Consider the following 22,961-nt stretch of genomic DNA (forward strand, 5'->3'; position numbering starts at 1 on the left):
TGGCCAGGATGGTCTCGATCTCCTGACCTCGTGATCCGCCTGCCTCGGCCTCCCAAAGTGCTGGGATTACAGGCGTGAGCCACCGCGCCCGGCGGTAAATTCTTTTTAAAAAGCGTTTATTCCGATTGATTTCCTGGCATCCCGTGGGGCGGACAACGGGCTGAGGCCTCCAGTAAACCTTCTGCGCGATGGAGCTGCGGGGGCTCAGCTGCGCTGTTTTTGGGTGGGTGCCTGGGGCACTAGGGCGGGAGCGGGGCACTGGGTGGGTCCAACGGGTAACTGCAAGGAGGAGAGCAAGGAAGTCGGTAGAGGCGGCGACCCTGGCGAGGAAACTTCCCAGTAGCTTTGCTCAGCGGTAAGGACCGGATCCCTGAGAGACAAAAATCATCTTTTCTACTGTAGCAGAGTGGGGAGAAAGGCAGGAAAAATGGAGAGACACCAAGAAAGAAGGAAAATCATGGGGACCCTTAGGCCGAAGCAGCCCTATATTAAGTTTAAAGAAGAAAGCAGGCGGCTTCCTGTGATGGTATATTGGTTAGTACTCTGCATCGCGGCCAAGGGTGGAATCCCAGTCATGGCAGTGTCCCTCCTGGGGCGTGGCACTCCTCCTTTCCTTTAGACTCCAACCTCTGCCTAGGCTGCGCTCTTTACCTGCGACTAGAGAGGTTACAACTTACCAGTGCCTTCGGAGCTCTGTGCAGTGGTGAGAATAGAAGGAACCCCTACCTTGCATGCTGGGGTCCAGTCATCTTGAAAGGCTGGGCTTTTGCCCCCTCTCTGAGCAAGTGCAGCACCCAAAAGGTGAGGTGCTCCCTCTCAGTCAGCCTTATTGGAATCCTCCACTATTACCACGATGTGGCCATAACCGTTTTTCTGGTTCAGATATTTCAAACATCCGTGGGGCCTTTTAAGGCCGAATCAGAAACAAGCGAGAGGACATGAGGATAGTTTGCACTCCAACTGGGAATTTTAAGTAAAGCCTAAAGAATACAATAAAATCTAAACTTAATGTCATTCCCCAACACCCAATTGTTATTTGTTTTTATTTATTTATTTGTTTATGTATTTTTGCTATCAGTAAATGACTGAAGTATAATCCACACAGACCAAAGTGTTCCAATCTGAAGTGCACAGCCCAGTGCATTTTGACGTAAGAAACCATCACCCAGATCAAGTTACAGGACATTTTCACCAGCCCAAAAAGTCATCAGAGCCCCTTTCCAGTCAGTCCTCACCCCATCCCCACTTAGGCAATCACCATTCTGATTTCTATCTCCATGGGTTACTTTTGCTTCTTCTTGAAATTCACGTAAAGGAATATACTGATTCTGTTTCTTTTTTGAATGCAACAATGGTTTTGAGATACATTCATTTTATGGCATGTATCTCAACTTTTTGATGTTATTGATGAATACAATACCATTGATGGAAGATTGGAATATTTCTACTTTTGGCTATTGTGAATAAGGTGTTTATGGGCCTTTTTATGGACCTGTGCCTTCATTTCTCTTGAGTATAAACCTGGTAATGGAATGGCCAGGTCATGGAGCAGGCATATTTTTAACTTTATTAGAAACTATCAGACACTCTTTTAGAATGGTTGCACTATCATATTCTCTTGCCAGCAACAAGGGATACATTTGCTCTGCACTCTTATAAGCTAGTGGTTTTCCCTGTCTCTTAAATGTTGCCCATTCTGATGGGCGTGTAATGGTGTATCATGGCATTTTAAATTTGTGTTTTCTGAATGAGTGACGATGCTGATAATTATTTCTTTTGACATTTGGACATGAAGAAATCCTCTTTTGTGAACAAACACTGTTCAAGTGTTTTGTTCATTTTAAATTGGCTTGACTCTTTCCCCTCACCCATTTTTACATAAACTTTACTGTTAGAATAGAAAAATTGAGAAGCTAGTACACAGAATGGAGTAAAGAGGCTGGAAAGGGTTTGGGGAACCAACTCACATTTTATGGTTAACACATTGTTCAAGAACAATGTATGTTTTCCAAAGACATCCCCTTATTGAAATACGCAGAGAAAGTGTGGGATAAAAGAGCATATACTAAACATCTCAGAACGAGTTTCTGGAAGTGGACAAGGGAATGGGAATGCGATAAACAGAGAAAAGGAGAGACAGTAAGGGCCTTGCTCAGAGCAGCCACCATAATGTGCCCTGTGCTAAGGACATGGAATTTTGAAAACAGAAAGTTCACCCAGACAGACCAGTCTAGATAAGAAAGGCAGGAAGAGACTTTAAAAAACAAAGCAAAAACAGAGAAATCATACAATGAGATGCTGGGAATGAGACTATGCCCATCATCTCCAACATAACACTAATTACTGCTAATTGTAATGAATCTAAATCTCTCAGATTGGATAGAAAAGGAAACGCTGGCTCTAACAGTTTAATGGACAGAAAAGGGTTAAATATTAAAAGCAGTGCTTATTATCCTTAGCAAACTAATGCAGGATCAGAAAACCAAATACCACATGTTCTCACTTATAAGCGGGAGCTGAATGATGAGAACATGCGGACAGATAGGATGGGGGTGGGGACAGCACACACTGGAGCCTGCCAGAAGGTGGGGCTGGGAAGAGGGAGAGCATCAGAAAGAGGAGCTAATGGATGGTGGGCTTAGTACCTGGGTGATGGGATGATCCGTGCAGCAAACCACCATGACACACATTTACCTATGGAACAAACCTGCACATCCTGCACATGTACCCCTAAATTTAAAGTAAAACTGGAAATAAAACATTTAAAAAGAAAACAAACAACAATAACAACAAAAAGAGTGGTGCAAATCTATACCAGGCTTATTGGAAACAAAAGAACGAGAGTGAAAACATGGGTATCAGACAAAGGCAAACAGCAAAACAATGCTTTATATTAGCTAAAGGAGTAATATCCTAGCATCTAACTAAAGTCGAATGGAATCGAATGGAACTGTTTTTCCCTGAACTGGCCTCCTTGGGTGGCCAACCAGGGCATGGTGAAGGGAAAACATCTTGGAGTGCAATGTCCATTTCTTTGCTCTTGTTTTGGTCTCTGTAAGGCATAGGAAGTTAAAAAGCAAGATCTGATCTTTGGAGTTTTCCAGGAATTCGAAATAGGTATATGAGGAAAGCAGCTCAATTATCACCCAGGTCTCCGGGAGTATCCCAGGTATAGTGCCAAGAGTCCAGCTTTCCGAACTGGGGTCCCTGGGTTCTGAAGGCCTTTTTGGGGAAAGTACTGATGTTTTTGTCAAGGTTGGGGGGAAAGGGTTTGGAAGGCCCCAAGCGGCGGGAAGGCAAAGAGAAGATATCAAGAAGCCAGGCAAGAACTTTCCACAGGCTCACGTTGGATATAGCACCAGAGACAAGAAACTGGGTGAATTTCTGTTTTTCCTACAGAGGTTTGTTATCCAGTTGTACAGAGCCTACTTCAAAATAAGGCTTTTTCAAGTCAGCTCTTTTAATGCGAAGCCGTAATTTTGTGGTGTTGCCTGATGCAAATCTCCACTGTAAGCCTTTGCTCTGCGTGTCTTTTTTGTTAGTTACATCTTCCAAAGAGAACCTTGGAGTCTTGGAGAATCTTGAATCTTTTTCCCACGTCTATATCTTACCTCTTTCCAGCGAAAGATTGTCACACCAGTAGGCATTGGTGGTTCGGTGGCAGAATTCTTGCCTCCCACACGAAAGACCCGGGTTCGATTCCTGGCCAATGCAGGCCCCGGTTTTGTGCCCTCTGGTTTTTACATTTACTTACCATAACTGTTCCTCAGGTGGGTCACAGCCGCGATAATAAAGAGAAGAAAAAGGGAACTACTGGATAGTTTTCGGGTTCCTCCCAGAGTGGAATTTCTCTAAGCAGTTACTTTGCAGAGACTGTCTTGGAAGCAGCCAGTGTGTCTGGTTAGTCTCTGCACTTTTGCATATTTGGCCCTAAAATCGGCGGGACTTTTATAGTCTCTTCCGATCCCTGAAATATAAAGAGTCACCTGGACATTGATTTCACTGCCTGGACCTTGGACAGACCATTTGACCACGTCTGGCGATGGAGTGCAGCTTAAGAAATAAATGACATTCCCGAAAGGAGAGAAGCTGTGGGGTCGGGCAGATTCCCTGGGCAAGGGGGCCCAGGGAAAAGGGAGGAGTGTGGGGAGGAACCCGCGTACAGATGAGGAGAGCTGCGGAGAGGGGCCTCGAACTTTCCTATCGAGGAAGGCTCCAGTCTTCGGTGGTCTCGGCAAAATGAAGGATGGGCCCCGAGTGGAGAGCAGCACGTCCCCGAAACTCATTTCTATCACTCCCTTTTGTTTTACGCTCCACCAGGCAAATCTTCTGTCCAAGGGATTCTTTTTGCTGCTTCTCTTTAAGCAGCGTGGTGGGGAGGCCATGACAACCATTAGCTCTGGAGGTTTGGGAAGGAAACCTGGAAAAAGAATGCCCCGGGATCATCTGCTTTGTCCTCCCCTGTTTTCATCTACCCTTTTCCTCAGTGAAACTTACATGGATCCAGGATGTCACATTGCAGCTGCCGCGTTGGCAGATTAAGAGCCGCTGACAAATCTCTTTCGTGAAGGGGAAAGAGCGGCAGCTGGCCTGTAGCTATGGAATAACAAACAAGAGCAGAACCGAAAATACTTTTCTCTATGTGGTTCTCTCTCTCCTACCTGTGAACATCAACCTTCCACACACACCAGTTAAAAACCGCCTTGGTCTCTAAGGGAGGTTTACCATTTTTCACAGGTCCCGTAAGCCATGTTTCCTTCTTGCTTGTACAGTTCTTCCAGGGCTGAGTTTCAGGAGCTGCTCAGCAGTCCAGACTAGTTCAACATCCTGGTTCAAAACCATTTGTCTAGTTTTGCTACTAAAGTGCCTCCTAGACCAGAGATAAGACGTGTTCCCTCGGCTTCCATTTTCTAGAGATAATTGGTATCATTTCTTCATTAAATGTTTGGTAGTAAAACCATCTAGACCTGGTGCTTTGTTCTGGAAGGTTGTTAATCATTGATTCAATTTCATTAATAAATAGAGATCTATTTAGGTTATATATTTCTCCTTGTGTGAGTTTTGCTAGACTGTGTCTTTCAAGAACTTGGTCCAATTCATCAAGTTATCAAATATGTGAGCACAGAATTGTTGATAATCTTCATCTGTTATCCTTTGAATATCCATGAGATCAGTAGTGAGGACCTTCTTTTCTTTTTTTTATTAGTAATTTGTATATTCTCTCATTGTTTCTTTGTTCACCAGCTACATGTTTATCAATTTTATTGATTATTTTAAAGACCTAGCTTTTGGTTTTGTTGATTTTTCTCTCTTGATTTCTGGTTTTCAATTTCCATGATTTCTTCTCTAATTTTTAGTTTCCTGTTTTTCACTCACTTTGGATTTCCTTTGCTCTTGTTTTTTGAGTTTCCTAAATTGCAAGTTTGAATTATTAATTGTAGATCTTTTTTCTTTGCTAGCATATGCATTGAATACTATGAATTTCTTTCTAAGCACCAATTTTCCTGCACCCAGAAATTTTTTTTATAAGTTACACACTCACTTGCATTTAGCTCAAAATATGTAATTTGTCCTGAGACTTTTTCTTGGCCCATGTATTAGAAGTGTGTTGTCTGATCTCCAATTTTGGGGCTTTCCAGCTATCTGTCTGTTGTTGATTTCTACTTCAGTTTCATACTTTGAATGCAGGACATACTTGGTATGATTTCTATTCCATTAAATGTGTTGAAGTGTGTTTTATGGGGCCAGAATATGGTGGATCTTGGAGAACATTCCATGTCACCCTAAAAAGGATAGGTATTCTGCTCTTGTTGGAGTAAGTAATCTAAAAAGTTGGTTGCATCCAGGTGAATGATGGTGGTGTCCAGTTCCACTATATCTTTATTGATTTCCCACCTGCTGGATCTGTCCATTACTGATGCCAAAGTCTCCCACTGTAATAGTGAATCTGTCTATTTGTCCTCAAAGTTCTATCAGCTTTTGCCTCTCATATTTAGATGCTCTGTTGTTAGGTGCATATCAATTAAGGATTGTCATATCTTCTTGGAGAAGTGACCTCCTTATCGTTATGTCATGACTCTATCCCCATGATTTTCCTCCCTCTGAAGTCGGCTCTGTCTCAAATTAATATAGCTAATCTAGTTTTCTTTTTTGAGACTGAGTTTCCGTCTTGTTGCCCAGGCTGGAGTGCAATGGCACAAACTCGGCTCACTGCAACATCCATCTCCCAGGTTCAAGCTATTCTCCTGCCTCAGCCTACCAACTAGCTTGGATTAAAGGCATGCACCACCACGACCGGCTAATTTTGTATCTTTAGTAGAGACAGGGTTTCACCATATTGGCCAGGCTGGTTTTGAACTCCTGACCTCAAGTGACCCACCTGCCTCGGCCTCCCAAAGGGCGGGGATTACAGGTATGAGCCACAGTGCCCAGCTGCTTCTCCAGTTTTCTTTTGATTATGATGAGTATGGTATATCTTTCTCCATCTCTTTGCTTCAAATATCTCTGTGTCTTCTTATTTAGAGTAGGTTTGTTGTAGACAACATATAGTTGGGACTCAATTTCCATTCTGCCAGTCTCTGTCTTTTAGTTGGTGTATTTGGACCATTCACATTTAAAGTGACTATTGATATCATCGGATTAATATGTACCATACGTGTAATTGTTTGTATTCTTTGACTTTCTTCATTGTTTTCTTTTGTGTCTTTTACTCTTTATCTACCTTCTCTGGCTATAATTGAACATGTTATATGATCCCATTTTTTTATTCTCCGTACAATACGATTCCATTCCTTTAAAAAAAAAACAGTGTTTTTGTTTTCACCCTATTGCTTGCCATATATATACTTACAACTAATCTAAGTCAACTTATAAGTAACACTATGATGCTTCATGGGTCATGCAGCTGCCTTAAAAACAAAATTCCTTATTCCTTTCCTACCACCCTTTAAAACATTGCTGTCATTCATTTGATGTATCCATAACCTAGAATCATCCAATCTATTATTGCTATTTTTCTTATTTTGACAGACGGTTATATGAATTAAGAATAAAAATAATAAAATATTTTATTTTATCTTCATTTATTTCTTCTCTAACTTCTTTCCTTGGTGTAGATATGTCTCTGACTTTTGTAGTTTTTATTCTTTCTGAAGAACTTCTTTTAACCTTTCAAGGAAGACAAAATCACTGGTAACAAATTCCCTCAATTTTTGTTTGTCAGAGAAAGTCTTTATTTATCCTTCGCGTTTGAAGGTAATTCTACAGAATTCTAGGTTGACAGGGTTATTTTTCCTCCAACACTAAATATGTCAGCTGCATGCTGTTCTTGCTTGCATGGTTTATGAAGAGAAATCTAATGTAATACTCATCCTTGTTCTTCTAAGGTAAGGTGTTTTCTTTCTCTAGCTTCTCTCAAGATGTTCTTTGGTCTTTGATTTTCTACATTTTCAATATTATATGTTGTGATGCTCAATTGTATGTGTAAATTTGGCTGAGCCATGGTGACTAGATATTTGGTCAAATATTGTTCTGGTGTTTCTGTGAAGGTGTTTTCTGATGAAATGAGACATTGAAATCAGCGGACTTTGAGGAAAGCAGATGACCCTCTATAGTGTGAGTTGGCCTCATCTAGTCAGGTGAAGGCCTTAATAGTATAAAACCTGACCTCCCCCTAACAAGGAGGAGGAATTCTGCCAGCAGAGTCCCTTTAGACTTGAACTGCAACTGTCTCTCCTGAGTCTCCAGCCTGCTCACCTACCTCATCAGATTTGGTCTCACCAAGCATCCACAATTGTAGGAGCCAATTCCTTAAAATCAATCTCGATCTCTCTCTCTCTCTATCTTTATTTCTATCAACCTTCTGTTGATTCTGTTTCTCTAGAGAATGTTTACTACGGTTTGCATGCCTAGGTGTAGAGTTTTTAGTATTTACCCTGCTGGGTGTTCTCTGAACTTCTTGGCTATGGTTTGGAATCGCTTATGAATTTTGGAAAAATACTTCTTTTCTTCCCGTGAGAGTTAGTTTTGTGTGTCAACATGGGGAGTGTTTTGGGATGAGACTAACACTTAAATTGGTGAATCTGGGAAAAGCAGATTGCTTTTCATGATGTGGGTGAACCTCATTCCGTCAGTAGGAGGCCTGACTAGAACAAACAGACCAGCCTCTTCAAGCAAGAGGGACTAAGAGCAAATTCCCTGACAGACGGCCTTTGGAATTCATCTGTACCATCAGTTCTCCTGAGCCTCCAACCTGGCAGGCCACACTGCAGATTTCAAACTTTCCAGACTCCTAATCACATGAACCAATTTCCTGTGCGGTCATTTCTGAATATCACTGGGTGATTGGTGCCAGGACCTCCTGCAGATAGCAAAATCCACGGATGCTCTAGTTCCTTATATAAAATTGTGTCCAGAATTGGTGGGTTCTTGGTCTCACTGACTTCAAGAATGAAGCCGTGGACCCTCGCGGTGAGTGTTACAGTTCTTAAAGGCGGCGTGTCTGGAGTTTGTTCCTTCTGATATTCGGATGTGTTCGGAGTTTCTTCCTTCTGGTGGGGTTCGCCGTCTCCCCAGTTCAGGAGTGAAGCTGCGGACCTTGGCGTTGAGTGTTACAGCTCTTAAGGCCGCGCGTCTGGAGTTGTTCGTTCCTCCCGGTGGGTTCGTGGTCTCGCTGGTTTTAGGAGTGAAGCTGCAGACCTTCGCCGTGAGTGTTACAGCTCATAAAGGCAGTGTGGACCCAAAGAGTGAGCAGCAGCAAGATTTATGGCAAAGAGTGAAAAAACAAAGCTTCCACAGTGTGGAAGGGGACCCGAGCGGGTTGCCACTGCTGGCTCGGGCAGCCTGCTTTTATTCTCTTATCTGGCCCCACACACATCCTGCTGATTGGTAGAGCCCAGTGGTCTGTTTGGACAGGGCGCTGATTGGTGCGTTTACAATCCCTGAGCTACACACAAAGGTTCTCCACGTCCCCACCAGAGTAGCTAGATACAGAGTGTCGATTGGTGCATTCACAAACCCTGAGCTAGACACAGGGTGCCGATTGGTGTATTTACAATCTCTGAGCTAGACACAAAGGTTCTCCACGTCCCCACCGGACTCAGGAGCCCAGCTGGCTTCACCCAGTGGATCCCGCACAGGGTCTGCAGGTGGAGCTGCCTGCCAGTCCCGCGCAGTGCGCCCGCACTCCTCAGCCCTTGGGTGTCGATGGGACTGGGCGCCGTGGAGCAGGGGGCGGCGCTCATCGGGGAGGCCCGGGCCGCACAGGAGCCCACGGAGGGGGCGGGAGGCTCAGGCATGGCGGGCTGCAGGTCCCGAGCCCCGCCCCGCCGGAAGGCAGCTAAGGCCCCGGGAGAAATCGAGCACAGCGCCGGTGGGCTGGCACTGCTGGGGGACCCAGTACACCCTCCTCAGCCGCTGGCCCAGGTGCTAAGCCCCTCATTGCCCTCACTGCTCCGAGTGCGGGGCCCGCCAAGCCCACGCCTACCCTGAACTCCGGCTGGTCTGCAAGCACCGGGCGCAGCCCGGGTTCCCACTCGCACCTCTCCCTCCACACCTCCCTGCAAGCTGAGGGAGCCGGCTCCGGCCTTGGCCAGCCCAGAAAGGGGCTCCCACAGTGCAGCGGTGGGCTGAAGGGCTCCTCAAGTGCCGCCAAAGTGGGAGCCCAGGCAGAGGAGGCGCCGAGAGCGAGCGAGGGCTGTGAGGACTGCCAGCACGCTGTCACCTCTCAAAATGACGTAGAATTTGCAGATAACCTACTCACATCCTCCCGTATGCTATGTAAATAGTTGTTGTGTGGTATTGTTTAGGGAATAATGACAAAGAAAAAAGTCCATATATGTACAGTGCAAACACAATAATAAGTTTTCAAAAAATATTTTGGAGTCAGGCCTGGTTGAATCCATGGATGCAGAACCTACAGATATGGAGGATCAAATGTAATAAATCTCTCTCTCTTACTATATATATGTGTGTGTGTATAGTGTGTGTGTATTTATATATACTGTGTGTGTGTATATGTATGTATATGACTATTGATACAGTGGTAAGGAGTAGGGGAGGGAAGTGTTCCATAATCCTATGATTAGGTCTCAGTCTTGTGGTGGGCCTGTGCCCCTGGGCTGTGACCTTCAAAAGTGCTTCTCAAATTTTGTTCCCTCTTAGGTGAGACAGGATGGCTAGAGGTCACTGGAGTTGGGTATTTCCCTTTCCCTACATTGGTTAGACTCTGGAAACAGAATTTTCTTTTGAGGGCACGTGTTTGTTAAGTAGAACAGAATGCACCGGGCATATTTTTCAACAGTTACCTCTCCTTCCCCTCCAGAAGCACTCAAGGAGTTTTCTCTGATTCTCACCCTAAGTCTTCTGGAGACAAAACTCATGAAGGTATGGGAGGCTCCCACTAGTTAGGCCCCCAGGAGTTTTTACCTCTCAGGCTAGGCTGCTGTCAGCTCCAGCAATTAGCCAACTCCCTTTGAAGTATGTCTACCCAATCCTGGCTCCAGTGGTGGTTTCTGATCCAGGTAAGTTGTGATTCTCTGTATTTGCCCATGGCTCCAGGTTTCATAGGGTTGGCATGTCTTAGGACCTCCATTTTCTGTTGCATATAAGTAGTTATTGATGTTCGGTTTGTTCAGCTTTTTTCTGGTGAGAGTGGGAGTGATGGCTTTTAAGTGCTTTACAAGTCTGGTTGTCATTTCTGATAACCATGTGACAATTTTGATCTCTTTAAAAAGGTAATATGTTTAATTCAGGAATTGTGAAAAGCCTTGCAGCAGCTACAAGAAGAATTGCAGAATAAGAGCCAACAGCTTCGTGCCTGGGAGGCTGAAAAATACAATGAGATTCGAACCCAGGAACAAAACATCCAGCACCTAAACCATAGTCTGAGTCACAAGGAGCAGTTGCTTCAGGTGAGTTTATATGATTTCAATGAACACTGGGCTCATAGAACTCTGAAATTTGTTTATATAATTTTAAGATATTAATCCACCTGTGCTGAGTCCCTACTATATGGAAAACATTGAGAGGTGGGAATCAGGAGGATTTAAAATAAATAGAAAATATAATTTGTGAATTAAGATGCTTACTAACAAGTGTAAGAAACAGTACATATAGCCCTGATTTATGCAGTCTTTTATGAAGTCTTTTATAAAGACTTAATATTCAGAAAATAGTTATTAAGCACCTCTGTGAGTCAAACACTTTTCTGGATGTTGGGAAGACAAAAGATTTGGCTACTGATCTCAGTGTAATAGATGAAGACAAACTGTACAGAAACTTCCAAAGAGTAATTTTGATGATAGAATGAAAGTTTGAGGGGAAGATGGAGCATTAAGAAGAGACTAATCTGTTCTGCCACCTACTCTAAGCTTCAGTCACATTGAATCCACTACATTTCACTGAATGTAGAATTTTTTCATTGTATGCATAGTGTGCATATTTTTTTTTCTCTAACATGTCCTCCTCTCCATTCTTCACTTAGGAAATCCTAGTCCTTTAAGACTCACTGCAAATATTACCTCCTCTGTGAGGTCTTTACTGACACCTGCAGGCAGAGTTAGGCAGTGCATCCTGCGTTCCCCTGGTGGCTAGCGTATGTTGCACAACAGTTAATTCTATGTGTTGTGTCTGATGTATGTTGCAGAATACTTTACAATTTATGTCTGTTATCTCTGCTAAACTTGTTACTTTTGAGGAGAGTGATCACATCTTGTTTTTTTATCCTGAATAACTAACAAATTACTTGGCAATTTAGTTAATATTGGATAAAAGAATAAAAGAAACGATGTTTTGGTCTCAGGAATTTCGGGAGCTCCTACGGTATCGAGATAACTCAGACAAAACCCTTGAAGCAAATGAAACGTTGCTTGAGAAACTTCGCCAGCGAATACATGATAAAGCTGTTGCTCTGGAGGTATGTATCATCATTTCGCCCACTATGCTATGGATTATTCTATCTACATAGGTATTATAGAAATTTGTGTTTACTTAAATTTGCTGGTTTTGGATTTGGTTTTCTATTCTGCCATCGTGTTAAATAACAGCGATCAGGATCGATTATTGAACAGATGGTATGTGAGCACTTGGAAAGTGGTGAGCATTAGAAACCAGAATTTCTCTAAGAGCAAGGTAGGACAGATTAAATAAGTGGAATGAAGGGTTTTGCAAAGACAGAGATGTACCATTCTCCAGGCTGCGGGGGATGTTGAGCCAGCATGCTCTTCCCACCAACATAGGGCCTTCCTTCCCTGCTCCTTAGCTCTGTTTGTCAGGGCGGATGTGCTTGGGGTCATCTTCCAGCTGAGCTCTGGCCCCATGAAAATAAATCAGTCCTACTGTGTTCCTCTCACCAGAGCACTCCCAGGAGATGGAGAGCCTGAGGGAGGCTCTGCTGTCCTCTCGATCCCACCTTCAAGAGCTGGAAGAGGAGCTGGAGCACCAGAAGGTGGAAAGGCAGCAGCTTTTGGAAGACTTGAGGGAGAAGCAGTAAGAGGTCTTGCGTTTAAGGGAGGAACGTCTTTCCCTCCAGGAAAACGACTCCAGGTAAGAGGGGACCCATTGACAGAGAAGGTAGCATTCTTCATTCTTACATTCATTCTTACATTATAAGAAGGGATATTGGCAAGATAATTGGTGTCCTCTTTTGGAAACCTCAATGTTCCCTCTGCCATTCCTGATTTTTGTGTGTCAGTGGGGTGGGGGGAGGGGCGCTTTGAGCAGAAGAAAGGACTTCTCTGGGAATGCCTTGTCACTCCCAGGTTGAGAGAGTAAAACTCTGTTATAGAAGTCTTCAGTATATCAGAGACATGAAAAAGAAGGGTTCCCATGCTTCCAATTAGATATAGGACATTAGTCTCACCATCACCTAGGAAGCTTCTATACTGGCTGTGATGCTTGGTCCCAGCATAAGCCCTGTAACTGCTTGTCAGGATGCAAAGAGCACTGTAGGAGCAGTAAGGAGACTGTGCTGGTGTGTCTGTTCTGCTCTGAACTAATGTAGGTAATGGTGTGTTTTCAAGCAAAGTTACTTGACCTCCCTCAGCCACCATTTCCACATCTGTGAAATAAAAGTGATGATCTTCCTGACCCCCTGAGTTGACATCTGGGGCTCAGATGTAACCCTAACCGTAACCCTTTATGACCCTCTGAGTTGACGTCTGGCTCTCAGCTTGTTGCTCTGGTGTGGCTGAGTGGCTCTGCCATCTCAGTGGGCCTTGCCTCTCCCTGGTCAGACTGAAGCACAAGCTGGTTCTCCTGCAGCAACAGTGTGAAGAGAAACAGCAGTTCTTTGAGTCCCTCCAGTCAGAGTTACAAATCTACGAGGCACTTTATGGCAATTCCAAGAAGGGGATGAAAGGTATGTGTTCTTCTCCCCTCACCCCATGAGCTTTTTGCCCTTGCATAGGATGCTAGTGAGGTCTTTCCTTTGGGAGTTGTGGAGATCATGGGAAGCTACAGAGTTCTGTCTCAGAAACTCCCACCCGAGCCTGGGGCTCCTAATAAGAACTCTCATACACAAAGCCCAAGGTGACAGGTTGGTGACACGAACAAGATCCAGCCTGATCATTCCTAATTATTTTAAGAAAATCTAGACATTCCTATCAATGTCTAAATTATAACATTTTTGAAAGCAAAAGAACTATCCTAATGATATCATCATTTGAAAAGGCCTTTAATATTGTCGGTAATACATACTGACAACCCATTCAGCCCAATGCAACAGGCAGTCTGCTCCCACCCTGACCCTTTCCCTAGTGACATCTGGCGCTCAGCTTATTGCCCTTTCATGTAATTTTCATAAGTCCTGATTTAGTTTCCTGATTTTCTAAAGAGAAGGTGAACTGGAATTTGAAGAAATACAGGGGCTTACCAGGCTGAGCGAATAGCTTAAGTACAAAGTCATGGTGAGTGTTGAGTCAGTGGGGACCAGCCTGCCCACAGGAGAAAATTAAAAGACACAAAAACAAAAAACCCTTATAGAAATACCACTGATAGGACCTAAATTTCAATCCTGGATTTAAATATTAAGGACATTTATTGAAGACTTTGTTGCCTGCTGAAATAATAATCTAATATTTGAGAATTTGATATATTTCTTCATTCTTTAAATGGAGAAGGGTATTCAAAACATAATGTGAATAAGTCACAGCAGGCTGGGACAGAGGACTGACATCAATGTCATGAAATTTAGCAAAGATAAAAAGCAAAATCCTGAGCTCGATTAAAAATATCAGTGGTAGAAATAACGGATGAGGGTAGAAATATAGGACAGGCAGCCATTTGTGGACTTGAGAGTACGGGGTTTGGTAGAAACATGATCACACAAGTAAGTCATAGGCCAGAGGTTGCTAGAAATGCCAGCTCAAACTGACACTACAGTAGTGTAAGTGTGATGTTTGCCTGTGGAGACCATGTCTAAAATATTGTTAGATTAAGGGGCACTATCTTTGAAAAGGGCATTGACACACTAGGGAACATAATGAAGACAGGGCGCACAATGGTGTGGATCAGAAATCTCCAACTGGTCAAAGAAACTAAAGAAATGTAGGCTTTCAAAAGATCTTGAGGACATGAGAACTGGCTTCGGATATTTGAAGAAGTGTCAGGTGAAAAAGAACTCATGTATTTTATGTCCCTCCAGAGGGCTAAACAATGCGTGAAGGGCAGTGGAATTTAGATTGGAATTATCATAAATCCTGATTTAGTTTCCTGATTTTCTAAAGAGAAGGTGAACTGGAACTTGAAGAAATAGAGGGGGCTCACCAGGCTGGGAGAATAGCTTAAGTACACAGTCATGGTGAGTGTTGGGTCAGTGGGACCAGCCTGACCACAGGAGAAGCTTGGGGTTGGGGGAGTGAGAAGTCAGGATGGTGGAGTAGAGCCACCAAACCGTGAAAGCTCACAGGTCAGGGTGAAAGTTGACATTCTGTAGAGTAGATCATGAAACTAAGTCTATTCTTTTTCAAAGAAGATAAGCATATGATGAAAACAGAACTTTAGGATGCTAAGTCTCAGGGGATGTCCTGGAATTGGGAGACATTAGAATCTGGGAAACCTATTGGATGGGTCTAGTGATATTCTGGCACATTAAGAGATGACAGTCTAATATAAGGTGCTGGGGAAGATGAAAGGGTATAGATAGATTGTAAAACATCTCTTAAAAAATAAGCAAAATTTAGTGAGAACTTGGATTGAGAAAGAGAGAGAGGAACATCATAAAACTTCGGGCAAAATTCAAGAGTAGATTATTTACCAAAGTCTCTAAAACTACTTCCTCCTGAGCTCCCTTTCCTTTCATGCTTTTCTCCCTGCCTTTTAGGACTCATTTCAAAGCTACAACCACTAAAGCTCCATAATCCCTTATCTGTAATTTCAAAATTCAATAAGATCTCCAAACTAAATTTTTCAAATACTCATTTAGTGACAAAATCTAGATGATCTGACATGAGGATATTCATAAGTCTTTATTTATCTACTTAGGATATTCACATAGCTCATTGCGGAAATAGTTATATGTTTGATTAAGGATTGTGGTTCACCTGCAACTGGGTACATGTTATATATGATATATGCACCCTGTTGCCTTGCTAAAAACTAAAACAAATTTTACCTTTCGAAATACATTTGGCCTTAAGGTTTTCAGATAAGGGATTGTAGCCTTGTAGAATATTTCTTAGATCTCTTCATCCCCAGTACAAAGAAATAGACTACATGTGGTGAATGGAGGTAAATATATGTACATATATATATTTATATATATATGTATGTGTATATATGTGTGTATATATATGTACATGTATATATGTACATGTATACACCTATATATAGTATGTATATACACACACAACATATATATACACACTATATGTAGGTGTATATATGTACACACACACACACACATATATATATATAGCGAGAGAGAGAGAGAGAGAGAGAGAGAAATTGAAAAACTCGCTTAGTTATAATCCCTGGTCTAATGTGCCCAACTCGCATTCTCACATGCTACCAAAAGGCCTCCTCCTTCTCCTCTTTCATTTTTTGAGAGTGAAGACTGTGAAATCTCTTTCTCCCTCATCCCCTACCCTTCTCTAGCTCAGTACTGACGTTCTACCTTGGAGGATCCTATACTTTAGCCTACAGGACTAAGGCTACTATGGAGATGAAATATGGACTTATCCTTATCTGCCAATCAAATGCTCTATAGGTGCATGTGTGTAACTTAAATCGCAAGGAAGTTTCAGACTGGATGTGTGCCATCTCAGTGCCATCCCCCGGCCACACACAGAAATGGTGACATCTCCATCATAGATGGGTTGCATGAGACTCAGATGATAGTGGGGTCCTTGGCAGAAAAGAATGTCACAGAGGAGGGTTCTGACAAGTGCTTGGAAATACTTGGGTCAATGTTACCAGACTCCTCTTCTCTCTTAGCTTACAGCCTGGATGTCTGTCACCAAATCCCTTTGAGCAGTGACCTGAGCCACCTGGTGGCAGAGGTATGAGCTCTGAGAGGGCAGCTGGAGAAGAGCATTCAGGGGAACAATTGTCTGTGACTGCAGCTGCAACAGCAGCTGGATAGCCTGCTGGCAAAGCCAGCCTCAGCCCCTCCTCTGTTAACCAGAACTTCCCAGCCAGCGCTGACCCTGGAAACAAGCAGCTGCTCCTCCAAGGTAGGAAGGAAAAGGGACTTAGAAAGCCCTTGGCCAGTGGGGAGATCACCAGGATGTCTGCCTGGTCCATGCTCCTTAGGGTCAGGTTGAAATCCGAGATGCTCTAGTCTAGCAGCCTCAGTGAAAGCGTGGGATTTAGGTCAGACTGGGCTCCAGATTCTGAGTTTACCGCTTAGAGGTCGTTTGATTTGGGCAAGGTGTTTAAAGTCTCAGAGGTTTAAGCCTTAGTTTCCTTATACTTAAGATGAGGATAATAATAATATATACCTTATATGATTTTGACCATTAAATGAGATCATTTACAAGTGCTTGGCACACTAAGAATTGCTCAATAATTAGCAGCTGTATATGTTCATATCTTTTTCTTGGATTTGCTTGGTGCTTTAGTTTTAGCCAAGTGTTTTCACATATATAATTTCACCTGAAGTAAAGCAGGTTTTGCTATCTCTGTATTTCACATAAGAAAACTTAGGTCCTGAGATATTAACAGACAAGCGGGGGTTTAGAGAAGTTATAGACAAAGCCAGGATCAGAACCAGATGTTGTGATTTTCAGTCTGTGTTCCTTCCAGCTCATTGTGCCCTGTCTCAGTATTGCCGACCTTCCCAGATTCTCTAGTCCCCCTTTCCCTCACAGGTGGGGAACTCAGTGTGTGGTAAAATGTTCCTGCACCCAAGGAAACAGGGCTCTGGGGAAGTCCTGGATGGTGGGTGATTTATTTCGGGTGGCCATCATTCGCTTTCTCTACCCCACCCCTTGCCTGCCTTTTCAGATAGGCGTGTTTGACCAGGTCCCCCTTCTCTTCTCAATATCCCCCATCAATCTCACTTCTCCAAGTTTTCATTGAAATGTCAATGGTGTCCCCCTAGTCTCTTAAATCATTCAATTTCTACTTCCTCTGTCCTTTTCTCCTTTTGATACACCATTTAGTACACCATCTCCACTCACCTCCATGGCCATACCTTCAATTTTATTCAAATCAGGAACCACTTCTGTTCAGTTTCTCTAAAGCTGAGCTTTCAAACTCTCCTGCCAGCTATTTCTGGGTCATGTTAATCTTTATTTTTCTCTGGTTCTTGTAGATGCTCATTTATCTGACAGTAACCTTATTTGTCAAATGAAGGTGACAATAACATGATTATGCTGTTTTCAGCTTACATTAGTTGGACACCTTGCCCTTCTCTGGGCTGCCCTGATGGTTGTGGTGTTCAGTGATGTCTCCAACTCTTCCTTCTTTCTAACCAGGCCTTCCTCTCTCTCTGGCTTCCCACACAGCAGCCAAGACTCAGCCCCACTGGTGCAGTCCCTGCCCATCTTTCTCTAGCACCCCCGAGGCCTGAGCTGGAAAGCAGGCACTGGGCCACACTTGCCTGAGTAGGAGCTTTTCTACCTTCTTTGTGATATTTTCCAATTCCTCCACCATAGGGTTGCTTTTCAGTCTCCAGCAAGATGTTAACCCACCAAGCCCTCTGTCTCCGTTCTTCTCATACAAGTCAATTTTTTTCAGTATTACCTCATCAGAATGATGACTAGAATGTTGAGTTTAGTCCCCCATGAATCCATTCATTCCTTGATCCCTTGATTCTAGATTTTAATATGTACTATGTATATTTATACATATTACATTTAGTTACGGGGCATCGTATTAGATACCACACACAAATTATACTCAAGACTCGGTTTATTAAAATACACCTAATAATTTTTCAAACTAGAAGTTACATTCTCGTGGAACACCCCTCCATTAAAGGAATATCTTTTTGTTCTGAAGAATGGAAACATTCTGAACTCAGTGACTCATGGGCTTTTGCTTTTGCTTGTGGGGTATGGATAATTCTGTAAGAGGAGAGTCCTGCCACCTTAGGTCTCAGTGGGGACGGCTAGGTGTGCATGTGCTTCATGTGCAGTGTGTTCCAGGGCTCCTGAAAACTGTGGTTGCCTTTACCCCCTAGATTCAGCTGTGTCCCCTCCAGTCCGGGATGTTGGTATGAATTCCCCAGCTCTGGTCCTCCCCAGCTCTGCTTCCTCTACTCCTGGCTCAGAAACGGCCATAATCAACAGAACACATGGTAAATATGGCAACTAAAGGGCCCAGGGACTGATGTTGGAAAGTGATTAATGCAAACAACCTTTTGTTGTCTCTAAACATATTATCTGTATTTAGAGAGTTTTCTCTGCATGCCCCAAGGCCTTTAGCCCTACTCCCTGCACCTTCTGTGGCTGCCTTTCTTGCCATTGTTCATCCTCCTGTAGTTTTCCTACTGCTGTTTTTGCTTCATTGTGCCATAATCTCTCTATTCTTGAAAATGCTCTCTGTATCCAGCTTGATTTCCTTGTCTGTGTCTTCTCTACCTAGAAACTTATTATTTATGATTCATCCTATTTCATTTGCCAATAAGGAAAAAATTGTCTCCTGGCAAATTTATCATTAAGAGATAATGTAAGAAAGGTTATAAAAATATAGAAGCCAGAAGATCTCGATGGACTTTGCCCCACCCTTATACATTCCAAGGCTTCCTTTCTTGTTCCCAGCCTCGTCCTTTTCTTGTTCCCTGCCTCTTTTTTAGTTGGAGCAAACTGGGGATATCATTATGAATAACAGAAGATTCTGTTGTGTTGTCATTTTCTTTTTCAGGCTTGGGTTTGGATACTTCTCCAGTAATGAAGACCACTCCCAAGCTGGAGGGTGATGCTACTGATGGCTCCTTTGCCAATAAGTATGGCCGCCATGTCATTGGCCACATTGATGACTACAGTGCCCTAAGACAGCAGATTGTGGAGGGCAAGCTGCTGGTCAAAAAGATAGTGTCTCTTGTGAGATCAGCGTGCAGCTTCCCTGGCCTTGAAGCCCAAGGCACAGGGGTAATCACACCTGAAGCTTTAGGTGCACTCTTTCCTTGTGCCCTTTCTTCCTTTGATGTTAACTCCTTCTCCCACCATTTTTGTTTTTTTCATGCTTTGCATCTCTCAACAGCTGAAGCTTCCTCTTCCATGCATAGCAGCCAGGCCCTTTCTTCTCTATCTCCTATTTTCACTGTGAGCTCTGCTCTGTTCCAGATGTAGCTGACTGGATATTTCCCCTCAGCCCCACAGAAACACGTGGCATTGCCTAGCAGCCTTTGGTAGCTTATTATCTACCATAGTCATGCAGGCACATGACCATATGTGGGCAGAGTCGACTCAATGGGATGGACAGAAACTGAAGGATTTGCAGGTGTATGGCCCCCACATGTGGAAGGGGTGAGAAGCCTGGCAGCCAAGGCATTTCCTTGTGCAGACTGCACAGGGGAGGGAAGGCAGTCAGCAAAGCTTCTGAGAGCACCTTGCCAGTGAGAGAGACCAGGAACCTGTGGCTATGCTGTCTGAGCTGCTGGAGACCCATGGATGCATAGGGACAGCCCTGCCTCCATGGAGCCCCCACACTGGAATACAAGACACACACCCAAGTAGATAAGCACAGTACGGGGCTACAAGCGCAGTATGAGAAATCATCCTCTGTGCTGTGAGAGCACCAATGCAAATGTGGTCATTTATCTCAGGCAAGGAAGGTAACAGATTCATAGAGGACATAGCAAGGGGGGTGAGTTTTGAAAGCCTTGTGGGTTCTGCAGGTGGAGGAAGGCATTCCTGGTAAAGGGAGCAGCACCTTAGTTCTGAGAGCTGCAAATGGTTGTGCGAGGGCTTCACAGGTTCAAGCAGGCCCATGTTCTGCGCCTCACTCACAAAGGAAGCTTGAGCCCACGCAGGGGGAAGAAAGTAATCTCTCCGCTCCTGTGGTGTTACCTTTCCCCAGGTGCTAGGCAGCAAAGGCATTCATGAGCTTCGGAGCAGCACCAGTGCCCTGCACCATGCCCTAGAGGAGTCGGCTTCCCTCCTCACCATGTTCTGGAGAGCGGCCCTGCCAAGCACCCACATCCCTGTGCTGCCTGGCAAAGTGGTAAGATGCCAGTGTCCTTTCTTGGTTCAAACCCAGTTCTCCTGCCCTCCAATACTGTTCTGTCTCCTCAATGTCACAGCTTTTCCAGAAAATCAGGAGCCACATAGTGAATTGGGATAGACAGGAACTTAGAGGAGTGTCCCTGGAGGGACATCTCTGACCCTTGATGGCTGCTTTCATTGCAGCTCTGAATATATCCCATTCCCCACCAGCCCCCTGACCCCTGGATAAGAAATCAAAGAAGAAGAGGAAGGAGTGTGGAGAAGGCGGAGACATCAGAACCCTGGCAATCCATAAATGTTCAGTTTCTTTACCTCTCTGAAGTTTGGATGAGCTGAAATTCAGTTAAAGCTTTAGCACCCATCTCCCACCCCACAGGTCCCGTGGTCAAATGATCACAGAATGCCCCATGAGACTGAGCCTTTTTAGCCACTGCCTGGAATCCCAACATACAACTTAAGCTGGCATCGCTGGACCAGGCCTGGGGAAAGTCAGCCACCCCTCAGGATCTGCTCAGAGCTCAGGCTAACTCTGATTGGCAGACCCTTGTGTAGGTAGGTTTCAGGATCTCCTCCCCAGGGATTCTACTTCCAGGTCAATGTCACCAATACCTTTTGGATCCAACTATGCTAATTCCAGGGAGAGGGTGTTGTGCCATCTTCATGTTGGCACAAATATTTACAAACTTGCAAACTTTCCTGAGTCCAGATCTCTCTCCCCAGCATAACACTTCTGAACTCTCAATCTTACCTGTGAAGGGAGAGTGACAGAACTGATATCAGGACTGAAGCAAGGTCCTCTTCAGAGTTGGGAGTTTGATACCAGCCTGAGGCGAGGTTCTCTTAAGCTACAGGTGTGTAGGCCTGTGCTAGTCTGCATGGGGAATTCCAGAGTCTCATTATTCCTGCCTAATGGCCTCATCCTAAACTGTCCTCAGCTGGAGGTATTCGAGGCTGTGAAGGAGGAAATCCAGTTCAGGAGGGTTGAGAAGATTGTAGAATCCTTCTTTGAACTGGAAAGAGCCACAAAGCACAGGGTGCTTTAGGCCTTCTGCCTGGTCAGTAAGAGTCTGTTCCTCTTATCCAGGAGAATCAACAGAAACGGAACTTCTGGAACTGAGAACCAAAGTATCCAAACAGGAGCGGCTCCTTCAGAGCACAGCTGAGCGTCTGAAGAACGCCAACCAACAGGAGAGCATGGAGCAGTTCATCGTCAGCCAGCGTAGGTTCCCTGAGAGGGAATGGGGGCAGAAACAGGCAGTCTTCCCGATGCCCCACTTGTGCTTCAGATGAGAAGTGATCAGGGGGGCTTGGGGATGTTGGGAGTGGAGACTGATTTGATGTCCCCAAACCTCCTGTGCCAGGAGCAATTGTGGCTGCAGAGGGAGGGGAGGACGGGGTGGATAGAAGGAGACTCCAAGCTGAATAGCCAGAAAGAAATAAATGCTTTAGAATTCTCACGCTAAGCAAGTAGGGTTAATTTCTGCTGGTGATTTCTACTCTGTGGTGCTCTTTTGTTGTTTCAGTAACCAGAACACATGATGTTTTAAAGAAGGCAAGGACTAACTTAGAGGTAAGGAAACTACTGCACCAGTCAGAGGCACCAAGCCTGTCCCCCACCCATCACCATCCGTTAGCAGATCTTGTAGGCGACCCTTGGCCTGCTTTGGCCTTCCAGGAGAAGATTTCCAGTCCACTTGCAAGATCACAGGTCCTCAGTGAGCTTCCTGATAGTTTCTGTTCCCATCACCCTCCCACCCCGTCAGCTCCTGCCCCTGTATCTTGGTTCACTCTCACATTGTCATCATCTCTCCTTTTTACTCCAATTTTTCTTCTTTGATGCCAAGTTCGGAGACTGGAGAAATGCAATTCAGCTCACTCTTGAAGTTGTTAGACATTCAGGAGTCTGCCTCTGAATGAGCTTTTGGTAGAGGGATCTTGAGGCCAGTTATGTGTTCTACTGTTCATGAAAAAGTAAAAGCAGTTTGCAACCTAATAAACTGATTTCACTGCATACTCCTGGGTTAAGAACAGCAATTTGATTTTGGTGTATCTTTAAGTAACATGACAAAAGAGATCTGTTGTGTCTCATTGGTCTAAAAGAGAATTTGTTAATAAATAACAACTGAACTTTGGGGGGTGGGGGCGGAATGTTACATATGTACCAGACATTATCGACATAAAACACTAAGTGTTAATCATTCCCTAGGAAGTGCTTTGAAGAAAAACTTGAGGTATATGAAATGGTTTAAAAATCAGAAACTAAACCTTTTAACGTGGACTTCAAAGCTTTGCCATAAGCAATTCAGCATATTCCTAGAAATGTTTCTAAACCATAACCTGAGAGAATGTTGA

General features: G+C 44.0%; 1 protein-coding gene across 1 annotated transcript; it reads left to right on the forward strand.

Annotated features, from left to right (window-relative positions):
• The first annotated feature begins 11,785 nt into the window (after positions 1–11,785).
• LOC134730492 (myomegalin-like) lies at positions 11,786–22,683 on the forward strand. Its single transcript, XM_063604790.1, has 9 exons — positions 11,786–11,914; positions 12,045–12,093; positions 12,508–12,543; positions 18,623–18,739; positions 19,306–19,532; positions 20,464–20,607; positions 20,986–21,161; positions 21,694–21,828; positions 22,133–22,683. Exons 1-7 carry the CDS (start codon positions 11,786–11,788, stop codon positions 21,034–21,036), a joined length of 753 nt encoding a protein of 250 aa, XP_063460860.1. The 3' UTR covers positions 21,037–21,161; positions 21,694–21,828; positions 22,133–22,683.
• The last annotated feature ends 278 nt before the right edge of the window (positions 22,684–22,961 follow it).

This window comes from Pan paniscus, chromosome 1 (genome assembly GCF_029289425.2).
Source record: "Pan paniscus chromosome 1, NHGRI_mPanPan1-v2.0_pri, whole genome shotgun sequence".
NCBI lineage: Eukaryota > Metazoa > Chordata > Mammalia > Primates > Hominidae > Pan > Pan paniscus.